Below are 19,321 nucleotides of genomic sequence, written 5' to 3'. Positions count from 1 at the left end.
TCATATTAACTGAGATAACACAAGAGACAAACTCTACCGTGGAGTTGCCACGCTGTCTGACCATTGATTACTGGTGAAACTAAACATACTTTTGAGATGTAATATTTCTGTGTTGGGGTCATGAACCTGTCCCATAAACAGAAGGTCTTGTGCTAGGAATAAAGCTATTCTTCTGCCCTTGGATAGGCTCTAAAACATTGGGAACCATATCCTCCTAGGCCTGAAGGGGCTGTTAGTAAGCATTCTGGATCGTCTATTTTCAGTTTCAGCACCACATGGTAGATGAGTGGGAATAGAGAGAAAAAAGAAGAGTTTATTTTTATATGCCATTTTTCTCTACCAGGAGTCTCAAAGTGGTTTACAATCGCCTTCCCTTTCCTCTCCCAACAGACACCCTGTGAGGTTGTAGAGGCTGAGAAAGCCCTGACATTACTGCTCAGTCAGAACATCTTTACCAGCCCAAGGTGGTGAGCCTAAGGTCACCCAGCTGACTGCATGTGGAGGAGTGGTGAATCAAATCCAGCTAGCCAAATTAGAAGCCACTGCTGTTAACTACTACACTGAGTTGGCTCTATAATGGTATTTGGCCATTGTAAATCACTGTAGATGAAATGCATTTCTCAATAATCAGTTGCCTATGGCCACTCTGAAACAGAAGGCAAACATGTCTACCTGAGGGTGACTTCATGTTTCAAAAATTGGGAGTAAATATTTCACGTTCGTGGACCACTCATGTTGAGATCAGGTCCCTGCTTAGGTCATCTCCTAACTTGTTGTCTTGTCCAGTATAAGGCTATCAATTCTATTTTGTATTGGATCTTCTATTTCCATAGTAGTGATGCCTTGCAGCATGATTTTTAGGAGTCCATTCCCCCTTGTTGATAGAACATTTTGTCACTATGTTGTCCATGGACACCAGCAGTGTCTTTCCCTTGATGATATCTGAAAGAGAATCAAGGGCATACCTAACAGGTCTACGTTCTCAAACATTAATGTGGAATGCAGTGCCCATTAATACAAAATCATACCACAGTAAGACCCACCCCTCTTTCAGAGAAACACCTATAAACAGTTGAAAATCAGGGAACTGCCAGAGACACCCCTTTTAACAGGACAGAGATCTAACAATCTGTCTGGGGAGTTTCCGCCATTGTGGATCTACCCTCATCTTGAATTTCCTTTTTTTAAAAAACAATTATGTAGGAGATACATGTGAATTCTTGCATGTGTAAACATAACCATGAGGCCTAGGATTTTCTGAACGCAAACAGCTATTTGGAATCTGTAAGCCTTGTGAATGACAATGAGAAAGTACACATCCTTTAAGTCTAGGACTGTGAACCAACATTCTTGGTTGATGAAAGGAAGGTTTCTTCTAAAGTTAGTATCCAACATTTACAGGTGGTCAAATGTTTATTAGGTCTCTGGTGGTCTAGGGTAGTCCTGACTCCACCTCCCATTTTATCTATGAAAAATTGGAATAAAAACCAATATGTTCTTCTAGTTGGGTACCAATTGTACAGCTTTCTTTTGTGGGAGATGAAGAATCTCTTGCTGTAGAAAAACACTGGAGACAGTCCCTTTGGACAAGAAGTATTAAATTCCAGAAAGGATCCAAACTGCATCATAAAACCTAAATTTCCTTTAAAATTAGGTTCCTCAGCTCATTAGTATGAATGGTTAATGAGCGCATGATTTCTGCATCCACTACAAGACGTTGAAATGCAGAACCGACAAGCCAGCAAGACATGATGTAAGAAACTTGGCAGCACCTTAATTCTATCAAAACACTGTTGGTAACAATAGTCTGAGATAGGTTAGCAGATTTCAAACCTTAGACAGAAATATAACTGGGAAGAAATGTACTGCCCTCTTGTGACTTGGCTCCAGAAATAAAAATGTCACTCCGGCAATATCTTTGCCTTTTTCTGTTTCTTAAGAGTTCTACCAGTAAGAAGCAGTGGATATGTGTGGTCTTTCACCGAACAGCTCTTTAGGCAGAAACCATGTCACCAGGTAGTCGATACCCCAGAAGTATCTGGTTAAAGCACAATAAATCATATAAGAGGCACAACCTCTTAAGAGGAATTTTCACCATCTGTTCACCCTAACATAAAGGCCTAGTACAGTTTATTGTAAGGGCTGTTTCATTTCTGAAGACAAACACATCAATCCCATGCCTGAAAAGTGTTTATTTTGTACTATAATTAGCATTTTTTACTGCAATTGGAAACCTGATGCACAGAGTCCTCTCCTTCCCTAATTCTATTATACCCAGAAGTGGAAAACATGCATGCGCTGGAGACTGGCGTAGAGCACTTTTGGAACGGGGCATCCGTTGCTCATTATGTTATCACATTTTTATCCCGCTCTTCCTTGAAGTGTACGCAGACAATGCACTAAACAAACAGCAACTGAAAGGTCCGTGTAAAGCCGGTTACCTAGCTAAATAACGTAGAACTACTGGTTCTCTTTTCATTTTACAAGCCAATTATGAGGTAAAACATCCCTTAGTAGCCAATTCTTGATTCTCTGTGGCTGACAGTTAATATATGTCACCTAAAAGTGAACAGTAAGCTGGACGAAACATGATAAATACGTTCTCCATGTAAAGCTGCCACATTTCCCCTCTGATTCTTTGCTAACATCCTTGTATACAGAGACATTATGCAGTTGTCCCCCCTTCCTCCCCCCCCCCCACACACAGCCATTTCCATACAATAAAATGATTATTACATTTCACCCTGACTTTTCACCCAGGAGTTTTGGTTTGATTTTTACCCTCATGATAATAATTCTCTGAGTAGGTTAGGTGAACATTCAGAGATGGCCTCAAGGCTCCCCTATGAGCTTCACGGACAAATAGGGATTTGAATCCGTGCCTTCCTGATCCCAGCCTGCCATTTTATTTATTTATTTATTTATTTATTTATCATACTTTTATACCGCCCTCCCCGGAGGCTCAGGGCGGTTTACATTATAACAGAGAACCATACATAAAACAGTCTGTAGAACATGTACACCAATAACCAACAATTGCAACCAAACACAACACAGTATAACAATAAACAATCATAACACAAACAGGTCCAGGGCTTGTTGATGGGATTCTGAGGGGGGTGGCTTATTGATTGAATTCTGAGGGGGGGTGGGGGGGAGCAGGGGCCCTTGGTCGCTGTAGATTACATCTGGTCTCGGCCAAATGCCTGGTGGAGGAGCTCCTTTTTGCAGGCCCTGCGGAACTGTTTAAGCTCCGTCAGGGCCCTGATCTCCTCTGGGAGCTCGTTCCACCAGGTAGGGGCCAGAACAGAGAATGCTCTGGCCCTGGTCGAGACCAGACGGACTTCTTTAGGGCCAGGGATCCTTAGCTGATTGGAGGCAGTAGAGCGCAGAGCTCTTTTGGGGGCATAGGCGGGGAGGCGGTCCCTCAGGTACACTGGGCCCTGACCGCGTATGGCCTTGAAGGTAATTACCAGAACCTTTAGTCTGATCCGGAATTCAACTGGTAACCATTGCAGCTGATGGAGAATAGGCCGGATATGGGACCTCCACGGTGTTGCCGTGAGGATCCTGGCTGCTGCATTTTGAACTAGTTGTAGTTTCCGGGTCAGGGCTAAGGGCAGGCCTGCGTAGAGCGAGTTACAAAAGTCCAGTCTAGAGGTGACCGTCGCATGGATCACTGTGGCTAGGTGTTCCGGGGCCAGGTAGGGCGCTAGTAGTTTGGCTTGGCGGAGATGGTAGAATGCCAGCCGCGCTACCTTTGTGATCTGGGCCTCCATTGTCAGGGAGGCGTCCAGAATCACACCTAGGTTCCTGGCAGAGTGAGCCGTAGAGAGCTGCACGCCATCCAGGGTAGGCAGGCGCGCTTCCTCGCATGGGCCCTTCCTACCTAGCCACAGGACCTCCGTCTTTGAAGGATTGAGCTTCAGACGACTCTGCTTGAGCCATCTCGTCACTGCTTCCAGGCAGCTGGCTAATGCTTCTGGGGGAGAGTCAGGGCGGCCATCCATCAGGAGGAAGAGCTGGGTGTCATCTGCATATTGATGGCAACCCAGCCCAAACATCCGTACCAGCTGTGCGAGAGGGCGCATGAAGATGTTGAATAGGTTAGGAGAGAGGACCGCTCCTTGTGGGACTCCACAAGTAAGTTGCCGGCGGCCTGATGTTTTCTCTCCTATTGCAACCCTCTGTCCACGATCCTGGAGGAAGGAGATCAGCCATTGAAGGGCTGTCCCTTGTATTCCAGCATCGATGAGGCGGCGAGCTAGAAGCTCGTGATCGACTGTGTCAAACGCTGCTGAGAGGTCTAATAATATCAGCAGTGCCGACCCGCCTCGATCCAACTGGCGACGGAGGTCGTCCGTCAGGGCGACTAGCGCTGTCTCTACCCCATGGCCAGGCCGGAAGCCAGACTGGGATGGGTCTAGGACCGAAGCTTCTTCCAGGTATTCTGTCAGTTGGTTTGCGACTGCCCTTTCTATCATCTTGCCCAGAAACGCTAAGTGAGACACGGGCCTGTAGTTGTTAGGCTCTTGTGGGTTTAGAGATGTTTTTTTCAACAGTGGACGTACCACAGCCTCTTTCAAACCCTCCGGGAATTCTCCTGTTGTTATCTACTTGTCACACACGATCCTGATGAAGGAAAAGCTTGATTTCCTAAAACAGGGGTAGTCAACCTGTGGTCCTCCAGATGTTCATGGACTACAATTCCCACGAGCCCCTGCCAGCAAATGCTGGCAGGGACTCGTGAGAATTGTAGTCCATGAACAACTGGAAGACCACAGGTTGACTACCCCTGTCCTAAAACATTTGACATGTTTGGTTGGATGCTATGAATCTATTTGGCCAGTGACAGGCTTCCTGGGCCAGTGGAATGGATTTGCAGAATTCACCAGAGAGGGTAATTCCAGCCAAAAGCTTAAAGTTTGAAACAAAGACCCACAGTTTTAACTGTATCAAGTAATGGTGATCCTCCTTGAGGAAAGGCAAAAAGATAGGGTAAACCTTAAAAAAAATTCAACCAATCAATAACCTTCGGTGCTGCCAACTCTTGACTTTACTTGTAATACCATTATATCCCTCCATTCAATGAGATGTTTTTCTCCTCCCCCCCCCCCATACTAAGAACACTCTGTACACAAGAACACAGGGAGCTTAAATCCATTTCTATTTATTTGTTTCTTGTACAATATTAAAGAAATAAAAAAAACACCAGAACCAAACTGAGTACAACAGTTTGATCTGATTGATTTTGAAGCATACTGTACGTATGCAATCTTTTTCTACATTGAAAACAAATGTTCACACAAGATGGCATATAGCATAACAAACTGATGTAAATAAAAAAGTATTAAAGTATTAGCACATTACATGGATGTAGTGTATTAGGAAAACAAAACAAACCCTTTTGTTTCATTGTACATTTCTGGCATGAAATTATTTCATTCCCCCAACTTAAAAAAAAACAAAACACCCCATACCATTTCTTTCTTTTTTTTTATGAAGTCATGTTTTCCAATTGTTACTTTCTACTACGGTGGTTTTCAAACTTTTTGTCTCCAGAGAAAAGATTTCAGGTAGACCTCTGCCATGAACACCCCGCCATGTGTTGCAGAGGATCCTGGGGTATATTCTTAGGAGCACATCTTAAGGAAGATCATTGGCCAGAACAGTTAAATTTAATTGTCTCTCTGCATGGTGTATGTAGCCTTTGAAACACTCAAATCATTCTTCTGTCTGTGTTTGTGTGTGGGGGGGCAGACACAGTAGTAGGAAGACCACTTTGAAGGAAGACTGGTCACTATTACTAATCAACCCATGTTAAAAATCTGAGAAACCTCAACATTTCCTTGGATCCAGTTTGAAAGCCACTGTTCTAATAGCACCGGCCAGATTACCAGCTGTTTTCAACACCCACAACTTGTACATATATCAGCATTTCTTTATATGCCGTCCATTCAACATATCTGAACCACCGCACCCACTAGCATATTTCCCTTGTGTAGTGTAAAATTGTTTTAAAAAATCAGTTTCACAACCCCAAATAATAAATGTTGAAATTTTGCCCAAAATTCATATTAGATTAAATGAGAACATAATAGTTGTTTCCATTGCAAATCTATTTGAAAGTGTTTAAGAAATAACCCTGAAAAGAGAATTCCACTAAACAGAACATTAAAAACCCATCCCCAATTTCTGTAAATAACAGAATAAAAACAATGACAAAATAATACCTTCACTATTTGTTTGGTTCATAAACAAGAGGGACCTGGCAGCTGCTTTAAAACAGGAGATATGCCATCTATATGCTCTTTCCTATCTCTGCCACACTCCATTTTTCATCACAGCCATAGGAAACCAGAGCTTGTAAAAGCCATCCTTTACCTCTCTGCAATGACCACTTGAAGATGTCTCATATGAAGGCACACCATGGGTCTATCTAGCTCAGCAGTGCCCACTCTGACAGCAAAGAAGAGTCCTTCATCCACACCTGCTACCAGAGATGCTCTCTCCAACAAAGCCAGGGATGGAATCTGAGGCCTGCTCAACACAAAACAGGTACTCGACCACAGAGCCAAAACTTTTCCCTGCCATCACTGTAGTCTAACCCAGTGGAGACGCCCCTCCCCTGCCATCTAACCAAGCTTGCCTTTTTAATCAAAACATTCTCTGGGTCACTTTAGGCCACTCCCAAGGTTACCTCCCGTCGGTTTCATTTTTCCCCAGGGGGTAAGGGGGGAAAAGAGGGGGAAGGAACTGGACTGTTAGCTAACGGTCCCTCTCATCTCTCCCTTCCAGTTTTTCATGTTCAGCAGTTGCCTACACAGCCCTCTGTTCAAGATTCCAGAAATGTGCAAAACAGTGAATTTCACTACTGATTTTTAGGGAGGAGACAGTTCTGCTAACACAAAGAGATGCTAGCATCCTGATAGCCTCATCATTGAAATGAACGAGAATGCTCAGATTCTAGAAATACCTGCTCAGTAGAATGGCTTGGGAGCTCCAGGCAAGACTCTACTGCCTGTATCCCGGTCTTAGAGAGAGCGTAATTTGGCCCAAGTCCTCTTATGTGGCTCTTCACCCCTGCTGTCTTTGCTGATCCAACTTCCTTCTTACATGGAAGCACTTTGGATTTACACTGAATGCGAAGATGAGCAGGCAGTGGAGCTAAATATGGGCGGGCAGTGGAACTAAATATATAGTCCACAGCTTCTCTCACAGGTGTGTGTAAAGGCCTGCCAGCTTTGGATGTACCCATTTAACTTTGAGACCGTTTCCCTTCTTGTCTGGCCAATCAATACTACAAGCCTACAGCTACTTTTATGGCAGTTAAGTCCCGCTGAATATCATGGGACTTAACTCCCAAGCAGAGAAACTCAGGATTGCTCCTAAAATGTTGGAAATGCCTTTCCAAATATTGGTTTGGATCTTCTCCAGAACCAAGTCCATCCTCCTCCCTTAGAGCCATTCAACTCCATATGTAAGCTCTGCCTACTCCTGTACAAATGCCACTAACTCGCTCATAAATCCCCACATCTCACACTCCAAGCACTGCTGTGTGATATTTATACAACGAGGACAGTCTCTGTGTACTGTCTAAGCACAAAACCCTCACCTGAACTTGAGGTTTGGATCTAAACATGTAAAGCAGCCGTCTCCCCCCTCAACAATAAACCTCCAACTATTTGCATAACTAAGGAATAAACATCTTTGGATTTCCTGCTTAAAATTTTTATTTTAAGGCTAATAACTGTAAAAAATGGAAAATGCAGTTCGGGGTTACGAAGTCGCTAGCTCCTTCAGGAAGCCACATTTTCTGCTTAATAGTTAACTCGATGCACATAGGGAGAGGGGGGGGGGAGACCTTTGGAACCACAAAGGAAAAATGCCCATTGACTGAAGATGTTCTATGCAGATGCAACAATCTGCTAGGAAAAAAACAGAAAAAAGAAAAACAAAACGTCTGAGCCCATAACTATATACTTTTCAACTCTACTCACTCCCTACTTCCTGATATTTTTTGTAAAAATGTGTTTTCTCAACCAATATTGAACTTCATTGCTTTTGATCTTTGATTGCCCACGTTTTTAAAAAAGTTTAAAAGTACAGTACACCTACCTTAAAGCCACAAGTTTCCCCCAAGGTAGGATTCACAGGTATAATAACATTGATCAGTGGTGGTTCTCTGGCATTTCCTTTGATCTGTCTTTCTCAGACACTCCAGCATCACTATCAGTCTTGCCACAATCATTCTCCTTCCAAGGCCATATTCCAGACATTCCAACCTCTCATCCACTTCACCTGCCTTTCTCATCAACAAAAGGAGGTGGGAAAGACGGCCTCCTTTGTACAGCAAATCCTGCCATAATAATGACCATATGGGCCCTACAATTTAACCCAATGGACAGCCATGTACTCCAGCTCTTGCTTGTCTTGCATAACGTATATTGAAGGCCTGCGTTAACTGGAATACACCTCATAAAGAGATGCATTTTAATATAAAAAGCTTAAATTCATACAACTATAAATACTATCCATTCAAAATACTTAAGAATCTCAGGACGTCATTTGCATTCCAGGGGTACTAGGGATAGGATGTCCTCGGTGCATGCTCAGTCCCAAATATCAGATATTTTAAAAACTCATTAGATGAATACAATGGGTATGGATAGACCGACAACAAATATATAGTGCCTTGTGTCCCATATGCCAAAAGTAACAAGCAACTGGTTAAAATCAATTAGCATTTCTACCAGGTCGACGGGCCTCTCACTGGCAGGTTGCCTTCTTACAGTGAAGCTTCTCTTTCTAGCATTTTAGGTTTCAGCAACAAAATACACAATTTCTTTACTTTAAAAAAAAAGGCTAAATAAGGCTTTGCAAAATAAAACTTTACCGCAATCAGTAATGTCAAGCTGCGTGATGAATTCTTAAAATATAATTCTGCCGACTAACCTTGTTTCTGTTTGAAACAATTAAAAGTTGCATTAAAGTATTTCTTAAAAAATAGTGTTGGTATGTTCCATTGTAGTGTATATTAAAGATACATCTAAAGTGTATGGTTTTTAAAAAAACGGACCTGTTTGTAATCACATTTGAAATTTTAGATTGATAAGATATATTTAAAAATGGCATTGGTTAGTACTCAATCTGGTCTATTTGACAATATGGAGTAGTGTAAAAAAAGTGTAACTAAAACATTTCACCAGATTGGGAATATTTACTACCTAAATGCCATCAAGAGCTATATTGAACAAATGTAAAATAGCATTGTCTGTGCCCCTGCATGTATTAAAGATGGGCTAGAGCACTGCGGCTGATCTAAATGTAAAAAAATAAAATAAAAAATAAACCTGTATTCCATGCAGTACAAGTATACTGAAAAAATACAGTGATTTTTAAAGCTTGAGTTACATAGATTTAAAACATTTGGTACTATTGTCATAATCGCAGTGACAGAACTGCATATGAGATTTTTGGAACCAAGCTGCCTTTTGTAGCCTAATGCTTTCTGGAGTCAACTTTTTTGGGTTCATGAAAATCTGGCTGTGTAACTAATGACTGTTAAGTTCTGACACCGGCCAAAAAACCCCTGTGACCTCAGAACATTTCTACGTAACAAAAAACCAAAAAGTTATAGATGCGTATGCATAGTCCTACTCCTTAAAAATAGATATATATGTATATATTTGCATATATTTCATACTTAAGTTACAGCCAATGACACCTAGACAAAGATTCATTGACATAAAAGGCTCTCTCAGAAGTCAGTAAGGCATCGTTTGGTGGCTGAGGGACTGGAGGCTGTTTTGCGTTTATTTCTAGAGGGGGAAAAGCAAATCTTGCATTTCAGTGACTGAATCAAGCACTGAGTATCAATTACAGCCATGTGAGAAAGGGCTCGTTTTTGTTGAGGACCGATTCCACGTCGTTGAGGATGGGGATCAGGTCCTCCGACTCCAGGGTTCCGAGGTCAACGTTTGTTCCTGGAAGACAGTCAAGGAAGTCAGGGAAACGGGTCTGTTGCGGGTTGATATTCATGGGAGTCTGTGCTACATTATCGCCTGCAGGGAAGAGAGAGAAAGAGAGAGAGAAAGAAAAAGAGAATTAGCAAGGCGCTATCTTCAACATAAAACTCTACTTAATTTGTAGGAACAAGGCAGACTGGAAGAAATCAGACTAGATCCAATTGGCCCAGTGGCCTCAGTGTACAAGATGCATTGTTCAAAGTATGTAGTCAGTGCTTGGCTGGAAAAAAGGATGCCATAGCACAAGTGTTGTTTCCCTGTGCTGCTATGGAAACTGTCTAGGCAGGGCCGATTGTGGGTGCCTTTGTCGTATAATTGGTCTCATCTATTTGGATGCAGGTTTTCACGCACATAGTACAAAGCATGGCACAACACTGAGAGAAAGATGGCTCCCATGTGGCTGCAATTATGCATGTATCTGTGCATGGATTATGGACCCAGACCAGGCTAGCCCAGGCTAGCCCAATATTGTCAGATCTCAGAAGCTACGGAGGGTCGGATCTGGCTAGTGCTTGGATAGGAGACCTCCAAAAAAACCTCACGGTTGCTACAGAGAGGCAGGTGATGGCAAACCACCTCTGAATGTCTCTTTGCCTTGGAACCCCTGCAGGTTTGCCATAAGACAGCAGGTAAAAAAAAACAAAAAAAGTATTATGTAAAATATGGCTTCTGTTTTCTGAACAAGGGCAGCATATAAAATTATAAAGGCGTAAGTAAACACAATATTCCCATTAGCTGAATCTGCAGGAGATCTTATGTGCACATTTAGCACTTTCTCAACAGTATTTCTCAGTAGAAGTGAGAACATGTCAACAAAACCAAAGGAGACATAGCACAATGAAAGCCACAATGGAACGACTGCAGAAAACTCATGCATGAAAAGATGGATGCATCGTTACCCCAGTGTTTGTACCACTTGACAGGACAGGTAGGGATGGTAGAGCCCCTGCTGAGGCCAGGTAAAACCCCATTTTAGAACCTCCCTGTCCACTTCAGGGTTTTAATAAAGCGGGGGAAATCCCCTCACCCAAAAAAACCCCCCAAATTTGTGGAGTGGTGTTTGTGACTTTGTCACAGATGCCACCTGCTGCCATTGTGCATGTCTACTCAAGGAAAAGGGTTCTAGAACTGCTTTCACTCTATCATACCTGCTTCCTATGCAGAGAGAATTTTTGAAATCCAAGAACAATCTAGTCTGGTATATACCAGATGGAGATTTACCTCTCCATTAAGAACTAGGCCTTGGGAAAGGCTGTGAAAGTGAGATAGGAGTTGCCCAAATTAGATCTGGTAGGTACAAAAGGACCATTGCAGTTCTCCATTCCAGAGTTCTGTGTACACTCTTCAATGGCAAGAGCAAATCTGTACATGTATCAGTTCCTCCAAACAGCTGAATGGGGGATGGGTCTTTGCAGGCAAGGGACCTCTGATGCAACAGAAATGCCTGCAGGTTACTCTACTGGTGCAGAATGTGTATTTCTAAGAAATTAGACAAATGTTGAAATTGCCCAACCTGAATCCCACCCTTGCAATCCAGCTAAACATTTCCCCTGTCTTTGAACACAAAGCTGGCAGGTATAGGCAAAAAGCAGAAGACCTTCCAGGTGACAATCAGAGATGGACTGCAACATTTTAAAACAAGGGATTTAAGAACTAAACCTGAAGATTTCATATTTTCTTTAAAAATCTTCTTGAGGAATGTAACATGCCTGATAAAGCCCACCCTGAGGGAGAGGCAGCTTGGTGTAGCGGTTAGCATGGACTTCTTATCTGGTGAGCCAGGTTTGATTCTGTGGTCCCCCACATGCAACTAGCTGGGTAACCTTGAGCTCGCCACAACACTGATAAAGCTGCTCTAACCAATATCAGGGCTCTCTCAGCCTCACCAACATCACAGGGTGTCTCTTGTGGGGAGAGGAAAGGGAAGGTGAATGTAAGCTGCTTTGAGACTCCTTTGGGTAGAGAAAAGCGGCACAGAACAACCAACTCTTCTTCTTCTGGACAGTGCTGCCCATTCAACACATAATGCATTCCAGACGTCCCCCCTGCAGCCCATTTCTGAAGCTGTTGTTGAGCATGGAATCTGGTTATCTCACATACTGACCGGCTGGAGAGCAGTGCTTCTCTGGTCATATGCAAAAGAACCTGTTCCCCACCACTGAGTCTCAATGCCATCACCCACCAAAATTAGTTTGAAGGGAAGGACTTCTTGGAAAGCTTGACCCCTCAAACCATGGTCTTACATGAGCAAGAGAATTTGTGGTTCATGCAAGCATCGTGTTACATTGGCTGCCAACTGGATCGCCATTAAGGTTTCATTAATTAATTATTTTTTTGTCAAAACAAGAGGTGCTTCTTATATCCTACCTGTGTCCATCTCATCTACATTGCTGAGGAAGTCTTCAGGTGTGGTTGGTATGCTGTAGCATCCTAAGCCTAGGCCACTGTCTGTGCTCTGCTCCCTGGAATGGTATGGCCCACTATGAATTGAGACATGAAGAAACCTCCGTCAAGATTATACTTCTGAAACACACGCCCCCAGAATGGTTCTTACTGGCAGAAAGACAGTAGGCCACGTGGGCTAGACCCATATGCTCTAATCCAGGGACGAGGATACCCACCGTGTTCATAGGATCCCTCCACCCCCCACCCCCACCCCCATGCCAGCTTGAAATCAAGCATAGAATTTGCAACCTGGAAGTTTTAGATGTCACACTAAGTTACTATGGTTACCAGTAGGTGAGGGGCAGTGTCTAGGGGAGGCTCAAAGACGCATGACTCTCCAGTGGTCAGGAGTGAGTTTTTAGTGCCCCACACAGCTTCCTGGCCTTTCATGGCACCTGTTCCCTCCCCTTCCCTCCCTCCCGGCGCCATCCCACTCTTTGCACAGCATTCCATATGATTTGGAGGAGCCCGACTCTTGACAGAAGGCTTACAGAGAGTAAGCAGACATAGGCAGTCAAATTCAGATTTAAGCAAGCGTGCTTCCTTGTTTCTGGCTTTGTGTGTATACATCACTGCAATGACTAAGAGACAACGATTTTGATGCAGCAGTGTGTCCCTTTAAGAGATGCTAAACTAGTTATATAGCCACGTGAATCCATTCAAGGAAAATTCACAGGGACAGTAATGAAGACCAGCAGAGAGTCACAGAAAGATGCCACTCGCCCCTAGACTCTGTGGTCAAATCACCAAGATCTTTGGGCAGTTCTGACCACACATCTAAAAGATGGGAAGAAGGAAGAACAAGAACAAGAACTGGTGGGGAGAAGGAGCCAACCGTTCTGATTCTTGTGGGGCGCGCTAGGTGTGTTCCATCACTACCACCACCACTAAAGGTATCCCCTGTGCAAGCACAGAGACATATCCGACCCTTGGGGTGATGCCCTCTAGCGTTTTCTTGACAGACTCAATAAAGGGTAGTTTGCCATTCCCTTCCCCAGTCATTACCGTTTTACCCCCCAGCAAGCTGGGTACTCATTTTACTGACCTCGGAAGAATGGAAGGCTGAGTCAACCTTGAGGCGGCTGCTGGGATCAAACTCCCAGCCTCATGGGCAAACAGCTTCAGACAACATGTCGGCTGCCTTACCACCCTGTACCACAAGAGGCTCTTGTACCACCACCACTAGCAGTGTAAAAATATAAAGCCTCCTCCTTCAAAAAGCTACGGGAATGCCGATACAGCCACTGGCAAAGAATATATATAAAAAAGGAGAAAAGCAAATCATGTACTTGCCTGTTAAGGAAAGGATCTGATCCATTATTTGTAATAGATCTCATATCCTGGGTCATATTTGGCGGGCTCACGGCAGTCTGAACTGGGGCCATGTTCTCTGACTCCATGGGGAGTTGTCGGTACAAGTCAGCTTCCTAAAGTGGAAACAAAATGGAACACGTGTTGTTAGTGCTAGTCCATGCCAACTTCCAAAACAAGGCCTGCGTGGGCCAGCCACATTGACCCAAAACACTGTGCAAAAGCTCATAAGTTTTGTGTCGGTTTAGTTGGTCCTACTACAAGGCATGGTATAGCTTGTATGTCGGCACCATTACTAAAAGGCTGATCCTATATTGATTGATAAAATGCGATAGAAACAAATAACTGATTTAGAGGAGATATATGTAAACAACAGAAATATAACCTCAGGAGAAAAAAAACAGTAAGTATTTTGGGAAATTCTATAAGATATATTGCAACATATCAGCTTAATAGTCATAATGAAACATGCAACATCTATTCTCTTTTCCTGAATTTGTGTAAGGAAAAGCATAATCCAGCAGTGCCAACAGAAAGTTTGAATGCAGCAACCACAGCCTGATTCAGTCACTCTAGCCAGGGAGAAATTAACTTTTTTAGATGGTCAAACAGGACTAAGCAACGGGCTATAATCAAATTTACAACAACAGGAGGTAAAAATTCTCTTCAGGAGACTGGTGTATGTATGGGGAACACACCAAGAACTGTTTTTGTAGCTGAGCAGTGACACCTAGTGGAGCACAGGAGCAGTGCAAAGGGTGGACATTAAGCACAGGCAACACAGATGGTTTTGTACGTCATCTAGCCATAGCTGATTTGGGCCAGTCACAGGCCATAGCAAAGGAGGAAGCATTTAACACACTGCAATTCTAAATATGCAGCCCTCCATCCTAGGGCTTCCAGGTCCCCCGGCCTCCAGCGGGGGATGCGGGAGTAGGACTGCCAGATCCAGAGTCGGGAACTCCTGAAGATTTGGGGATGAAGCCTGGGGAGGGAAGGGACTGCAGTGGGGTACAATGCCACAGAGTCCATTCTCCAAAAACTATTTTCTCCAGGGAAACTGATTTCTCAAGTACTGTCTTCCCAGGCAAAGGGCAGCCAAGATGGGTCACTTTTGTTCTAGCTGACTGCATGTATCACATCCACTGAAGCTGCAGAAAGTATCTTGGTATGTTCTTGCAACTGAATACTGCCGGCTGTTTCCTGTAGCCCAAGCTGAGCTGACCCAACCATTTGTCATCTGAATGAGAATCCAGCCCTCTTTAGAGTGACAGGAGAACACATTTGTCAGCTTGTTCTACATGGTAAGACCCACCCTTTCAGTCATCAATGAAATCCAGATTTTCCTCCATCTTGCCAAGAGAACAATCAAAGTGATTTTTGAGGGGCTGGAATATAGTCAGTATTTTCAAGCTACAATTATGTTGAAATTTCCTCTTCCAGTCACAAGGGCCTCCGTCTGTTTCCCAAAAGCAGCCTTAGACCACAGGTGCTGGGAAATGGTGGACTTTGTATTTATTTACCAGAGTTGTCCTAAAGTTAGTGGACTTTTGGGGCATGAATCTGTGTTACCGTATTAATCTTGCTTTGTCTTCATACTAATCTCGCTTTGTCCTGGGTTGCATTCCATTCAAATGGAATGATTTTAAAATACTGGTTTGGATCTGGTAAGCAGAATGAGCTGGGATTTTTTATTATTATTATTATTGTTCACATTGTGTATCCTTAGTAAAAAAAAAAAGGGATAACCATTTTCAGATTTTAAAAATGATACATTATAATATCAAGACATTGGATTTCTTTACTACCACTGTGTTTGTTGAATTACATCCAGCAATGATGTTATCCAGTAATTAAAGAATTGACCATTCCCTGGAGTCCAATAACAATAGAGGTGTGGCCTTTAGCTGTGAAGTCGTTGCATGTTTCTTTGCAGATAAAATCTATCCACTCCAGTTTAAGATGCTAACTGAACAACTGAGGGCCAGTGTGGTGCATTAGTTAAGTGACCAGTACAGCAGCCCTAATGGCACAGAGGTGTCACAAAGCAGCGTCCTGTTCCAGAGCAGGATCCAGAGCAGGGGTAGTCAAACTGCGGCCCTCCAGATGTCCATGGACTACATTTCCCAGGAGCCCTTGCCAGCATTCGCCAGCGAATGCTGGCAGGGGCTCCTGGGAATTGTAGTCCATGGACATCTGGAGGGCCGCAGTTTGACTACCCCTGATCCAGAGCATGATCCAGACAGACCCAGCTGTAGCACCCACTCTCTGAGAGGGAGCCCTGGGTGCTCAGGGGGGTTTCCTTTCAGGGCCAGGGCTGGGTCTTCTGAGATCCCCTAAAGCAGGGGTAGTCAAACTGCGGCCCTCTAGATGTCCATGGACTACAATTTCCATGAGCGCCTGCCAGCGTTCATAGTCCATGGACATCTGGAATTGTAGTCCATGGACATCTGGAGGGCCGCAGTTTGACTACCCCTGCCCTAAAGCCTGAGCGGTAACACCCAAGGCAACCTTCAAGTCACAGCTGTATGCCTCAGGCTCCGTGGCCATTGAAAGCAACTGGAAGAAGAAGGAAAGGCCCTGCAGTGCCAAAGAGATGACCGCTTTGGGAGTCTGCAATACAAATTGTGACCTCGGAATGTGGTCGCTTGGCAAAAGGAGCGCCTCCTGTTGGCCAGTCATGACTCATTTGGTGACATTCAGGGTTTGTTTCTTTTTTTAATAACCTTGGCAGTCCTTATGCAGTGTTCTCTTTGGTACTGCCATGAACAAAACGCCTTCAAAAAAAACAAAGGGGAAAAGAGCCAGTGGAAACAAAAGGGAAGATCAAGGCAGCTGTGACAAGAGCAACAGCATTAAAATGCCTGGCATTACACCGCCACTAAAATGCCTTTCCCCCTCTAGTGTTTTCTGTCAAAGCTGCCAAAATTGTAAAGGCTTCAAAGGGCTGCAGCATGTTGGATTATTCACTGTCTCTGTACACGCACAGATTCCTGACGTAACCTTCTTTTTAACTACATGCCAAATGATTAGAGAAATCTCCCTTCATGTTTCCTGGAATCCTTCTGGGTAGAAACTGCTGGGCATCTGCAGCTGCTAATTTGTCCCCACAGAATGTGGGGAGGGTCTTGTTTTACCTTCTTCTCACTAGACTTCCATTCCTCAGTCCTTTGACTCGGGGCACCAACAGAACATTCAGATGCCCCCTTTTCATCATGAACTAACCAATTAAAGATTCTCCGGTCCTCATAGATTCTGAAGACAACCCATGACATCTTCAGAATAATGTCTAACATGCCGAATGCAAGATGTGGTTGGTATCTGCCTGTTTCAAGAAGAGCTAATGCAAAAGGAGATCATGTAACTGAAGTGTAATTTACAAAGTTACCCACGCATTTTGGATTTTGGCCTGTGATGCTAATTGTGTGGCTTACTGATGGTGCAAAGTGCTGCAAAGCTTTAGTCAACTTATGGCAACCCCATAGGGTTTTCACAGCAAGAGATCTTCAGCGGTGGTCTGCCATTGCCTGCCTCTGCATTGTTACCTTGTACCTTCTTGGCGGTCTGCTATCCAAATACTGATGTGGATCAAAAAAATTGCACAATGGGGTTATGTATAGATAGGGTTAATATTTCTGTAAACTCTTAGGAACTGCTCTTGGGAGTTCAACAGCCCCCCCCCCCGAAAATGCCAACTGAGATCTCGTGAAATCTCTGCCAAGCAACCAAAGTAGTAAAGCCCAGACCTAGACCATTCCACTGTAACCACTGCTTAAGAGAAAGTAACAGCAAGGAAAATGAGGATGCTGTTGTGGCTGAGATCAATGAATTACTGACACAGAAGTTACCTTGGCTGTCTCATTCAAGTCATTTGAAGCCTTTCGTTAACAATTTAGGTTCAATGGACTAACCCATGAAATCTCTGTTTTAACTCCATTCTCCCAATTCCAACTGAAACAAACTTAAGTATGTGTACAATTCCAGACCATTTCTGCACAGAGGGGTAAAACACGTGTGGCCTCCGGCTTGCAAATGTGGCCTGGTAAACCTTGCATTTTCAGCCTTCCATATGGGAGACCCCTCCCGTGTTTTCACAGAATCACAGAATCATAGAGTTGGAAGGGGCCATACAGGCCATCTAGTCCAACCCCCTGCTCAATGCAGGATCAGCCCAAAGTTTTCCCTCTGCCCCATTGTGGCTTTTTGCCTCCTGACGAGGCTGTAAGGGAAAACAAGCTGAACTTCTCCCCCCACCTCTCCATGGCTTGTCAATCACAGCAAGCCACCAATCACAGCACAGCAGTTATCTTGTGGACTGAAACTTTCTCTCCCCCCTGAGCCCTGAAACTAATTTTTTTTAAAAAAGTCACTTCTGCATTGCTAAGCAGTAATGCCACAATACAGATGCATTTTTAATAAAAATCAACACTTCTGCATTGCTACGGAGAAAATGCCAGAACGATACAGCAGTCCCCCCCCTTTTTTGGGGAGGATTCATGTTCTTTTGGACTTTATTTATGTCTGGGTGGATTTCTGAGACCCTGAATATGGTAACTGGAGCCCAAAGAGTCATTTTGTATAAATGGTTGGCTTAAAAACAAAGTGCTCAGACCCCTGTAGGATCAGGAGAAGTATGCTTGATCACTTCTTCCCCAGCTCCTTCCCTACCTCCAGAAAACACAAACGGGGTGTGTTCTGCCTGCCTGATCCCAACAAGACCACGAACACTTTGCAGAAGATTTTATTTTACCTTGACAATGTGGCTTTGTGGTTGCTCTGCAACACGGACCACACCATTGTGTGTTTTTTTTTAATTAATCGGAATAACTCATCTACACAATCAGACACTCCACATGGTTGGTGGGCTGTTTGCCATGTTCCGCAGGCTTGGCATAGCTAAAATTACCAAGACCACATTGCAAAAGCAAGTACTTCAATTCAGCAAATACTCTGTAAAGTTCTTGAGGAGCCATGAGTACAGATTCCTCTTTCAAGGGGAACACTACCCTAACCCCTGCATTTTAAGTACTTCTTTTCCCAGAGTGCCTCTGTCCAGCACAGACTATGGCTGTATACCGAATAGGAAGTGAAACCAAGAACGGTCCTGGGATATCCCCACCTAACTGCTCTAGCATGATGCATACAGAGGATAGTGGTGGTGGAATAGGGTTGCCTGGTCTGGGTTGGGAATTATCTGTAGACTTCTTTTGGGGGAGGGGAGCCAAGGAGGCCAGTTTTTGGGGAGGGAACGGACTTCAATGGGGCATAATCCTTCAGAGTCCAAGTTCCAAAGCAACCTTTTTCTCCAGATGAACTGATCCCTGTTATCTGGAGGTCAGTTGTAATAATGGGATATCTCCAGCCATCATCTGTAGGTTAATGAAGAAAGAAGAAGCTAACAACCAGCAACAAGACATCTAATGTTCTTCCTGATTCTAAGCAACCATGGCCAAAACGAGATCCGGTTTACAACTCGTTATCAAGATAATATCTCTTCCCCTGTGACTCCAAAACTTTCAATAAACAATATTTACAAT

General features: G+C 43.8%; 1 protein-coding gene across 1 annotated transcript in view; it reads right to left on the bottom strand.

Annotated features, from left to right (window-relative positions):
- Nucleotides 1-5,154: 5,154 nt before the first annotated feature.
- WWTR1 (WW domain containing transcription regulator 1) overlaps nucleotides 5,155-19,321 on the bottom strand; it is a 93,503-nt gene continuing 79,336 nt past the window's right edge. Inside the window, exons 4-6 of the mRNA XM_077348702.1 lie at nucleotides 13,767-13,900; nucleotides 12,396-12,508; nucleotides 5,155-10,064 (exon numbers count right to left, since the gene is read on the bottom strand). Of these exons, the coding sequence (XP_077204817.1) occupies nucleotides 9,880-10,064; nucleotides 12,396-12,508; nucleotides 13,767-13,900 (432 nt within the window). The 3' untranslated portion in view covers nucleotides 5,155-9,879. The remainder of the gene's footprint in view (nucleotides 10,065-12,395; nucleotides 12,509-13,766; nucleotides 13,901-19,321) is intronic.

This window comes from Paroedura picta, chromosome 8 (genome assembly GCF_049243985.1).
Source record: "Paroedura picta isolate Pp20150507F chromosome 8, Ppicta_v3.0, whole genome shotgun sequence".
Lineage (NCBI taxonomy): Eukaryota > Metazoa > Chordata > Lepidosauria > Squamata > Gekkonidae > Paroedura > Paroedura picta.
The sequence above is the reverse complement of the archived record's forward strand: the minus strand, read 5'-3'. Positions and strand labels throughout refer to the sequence as shown.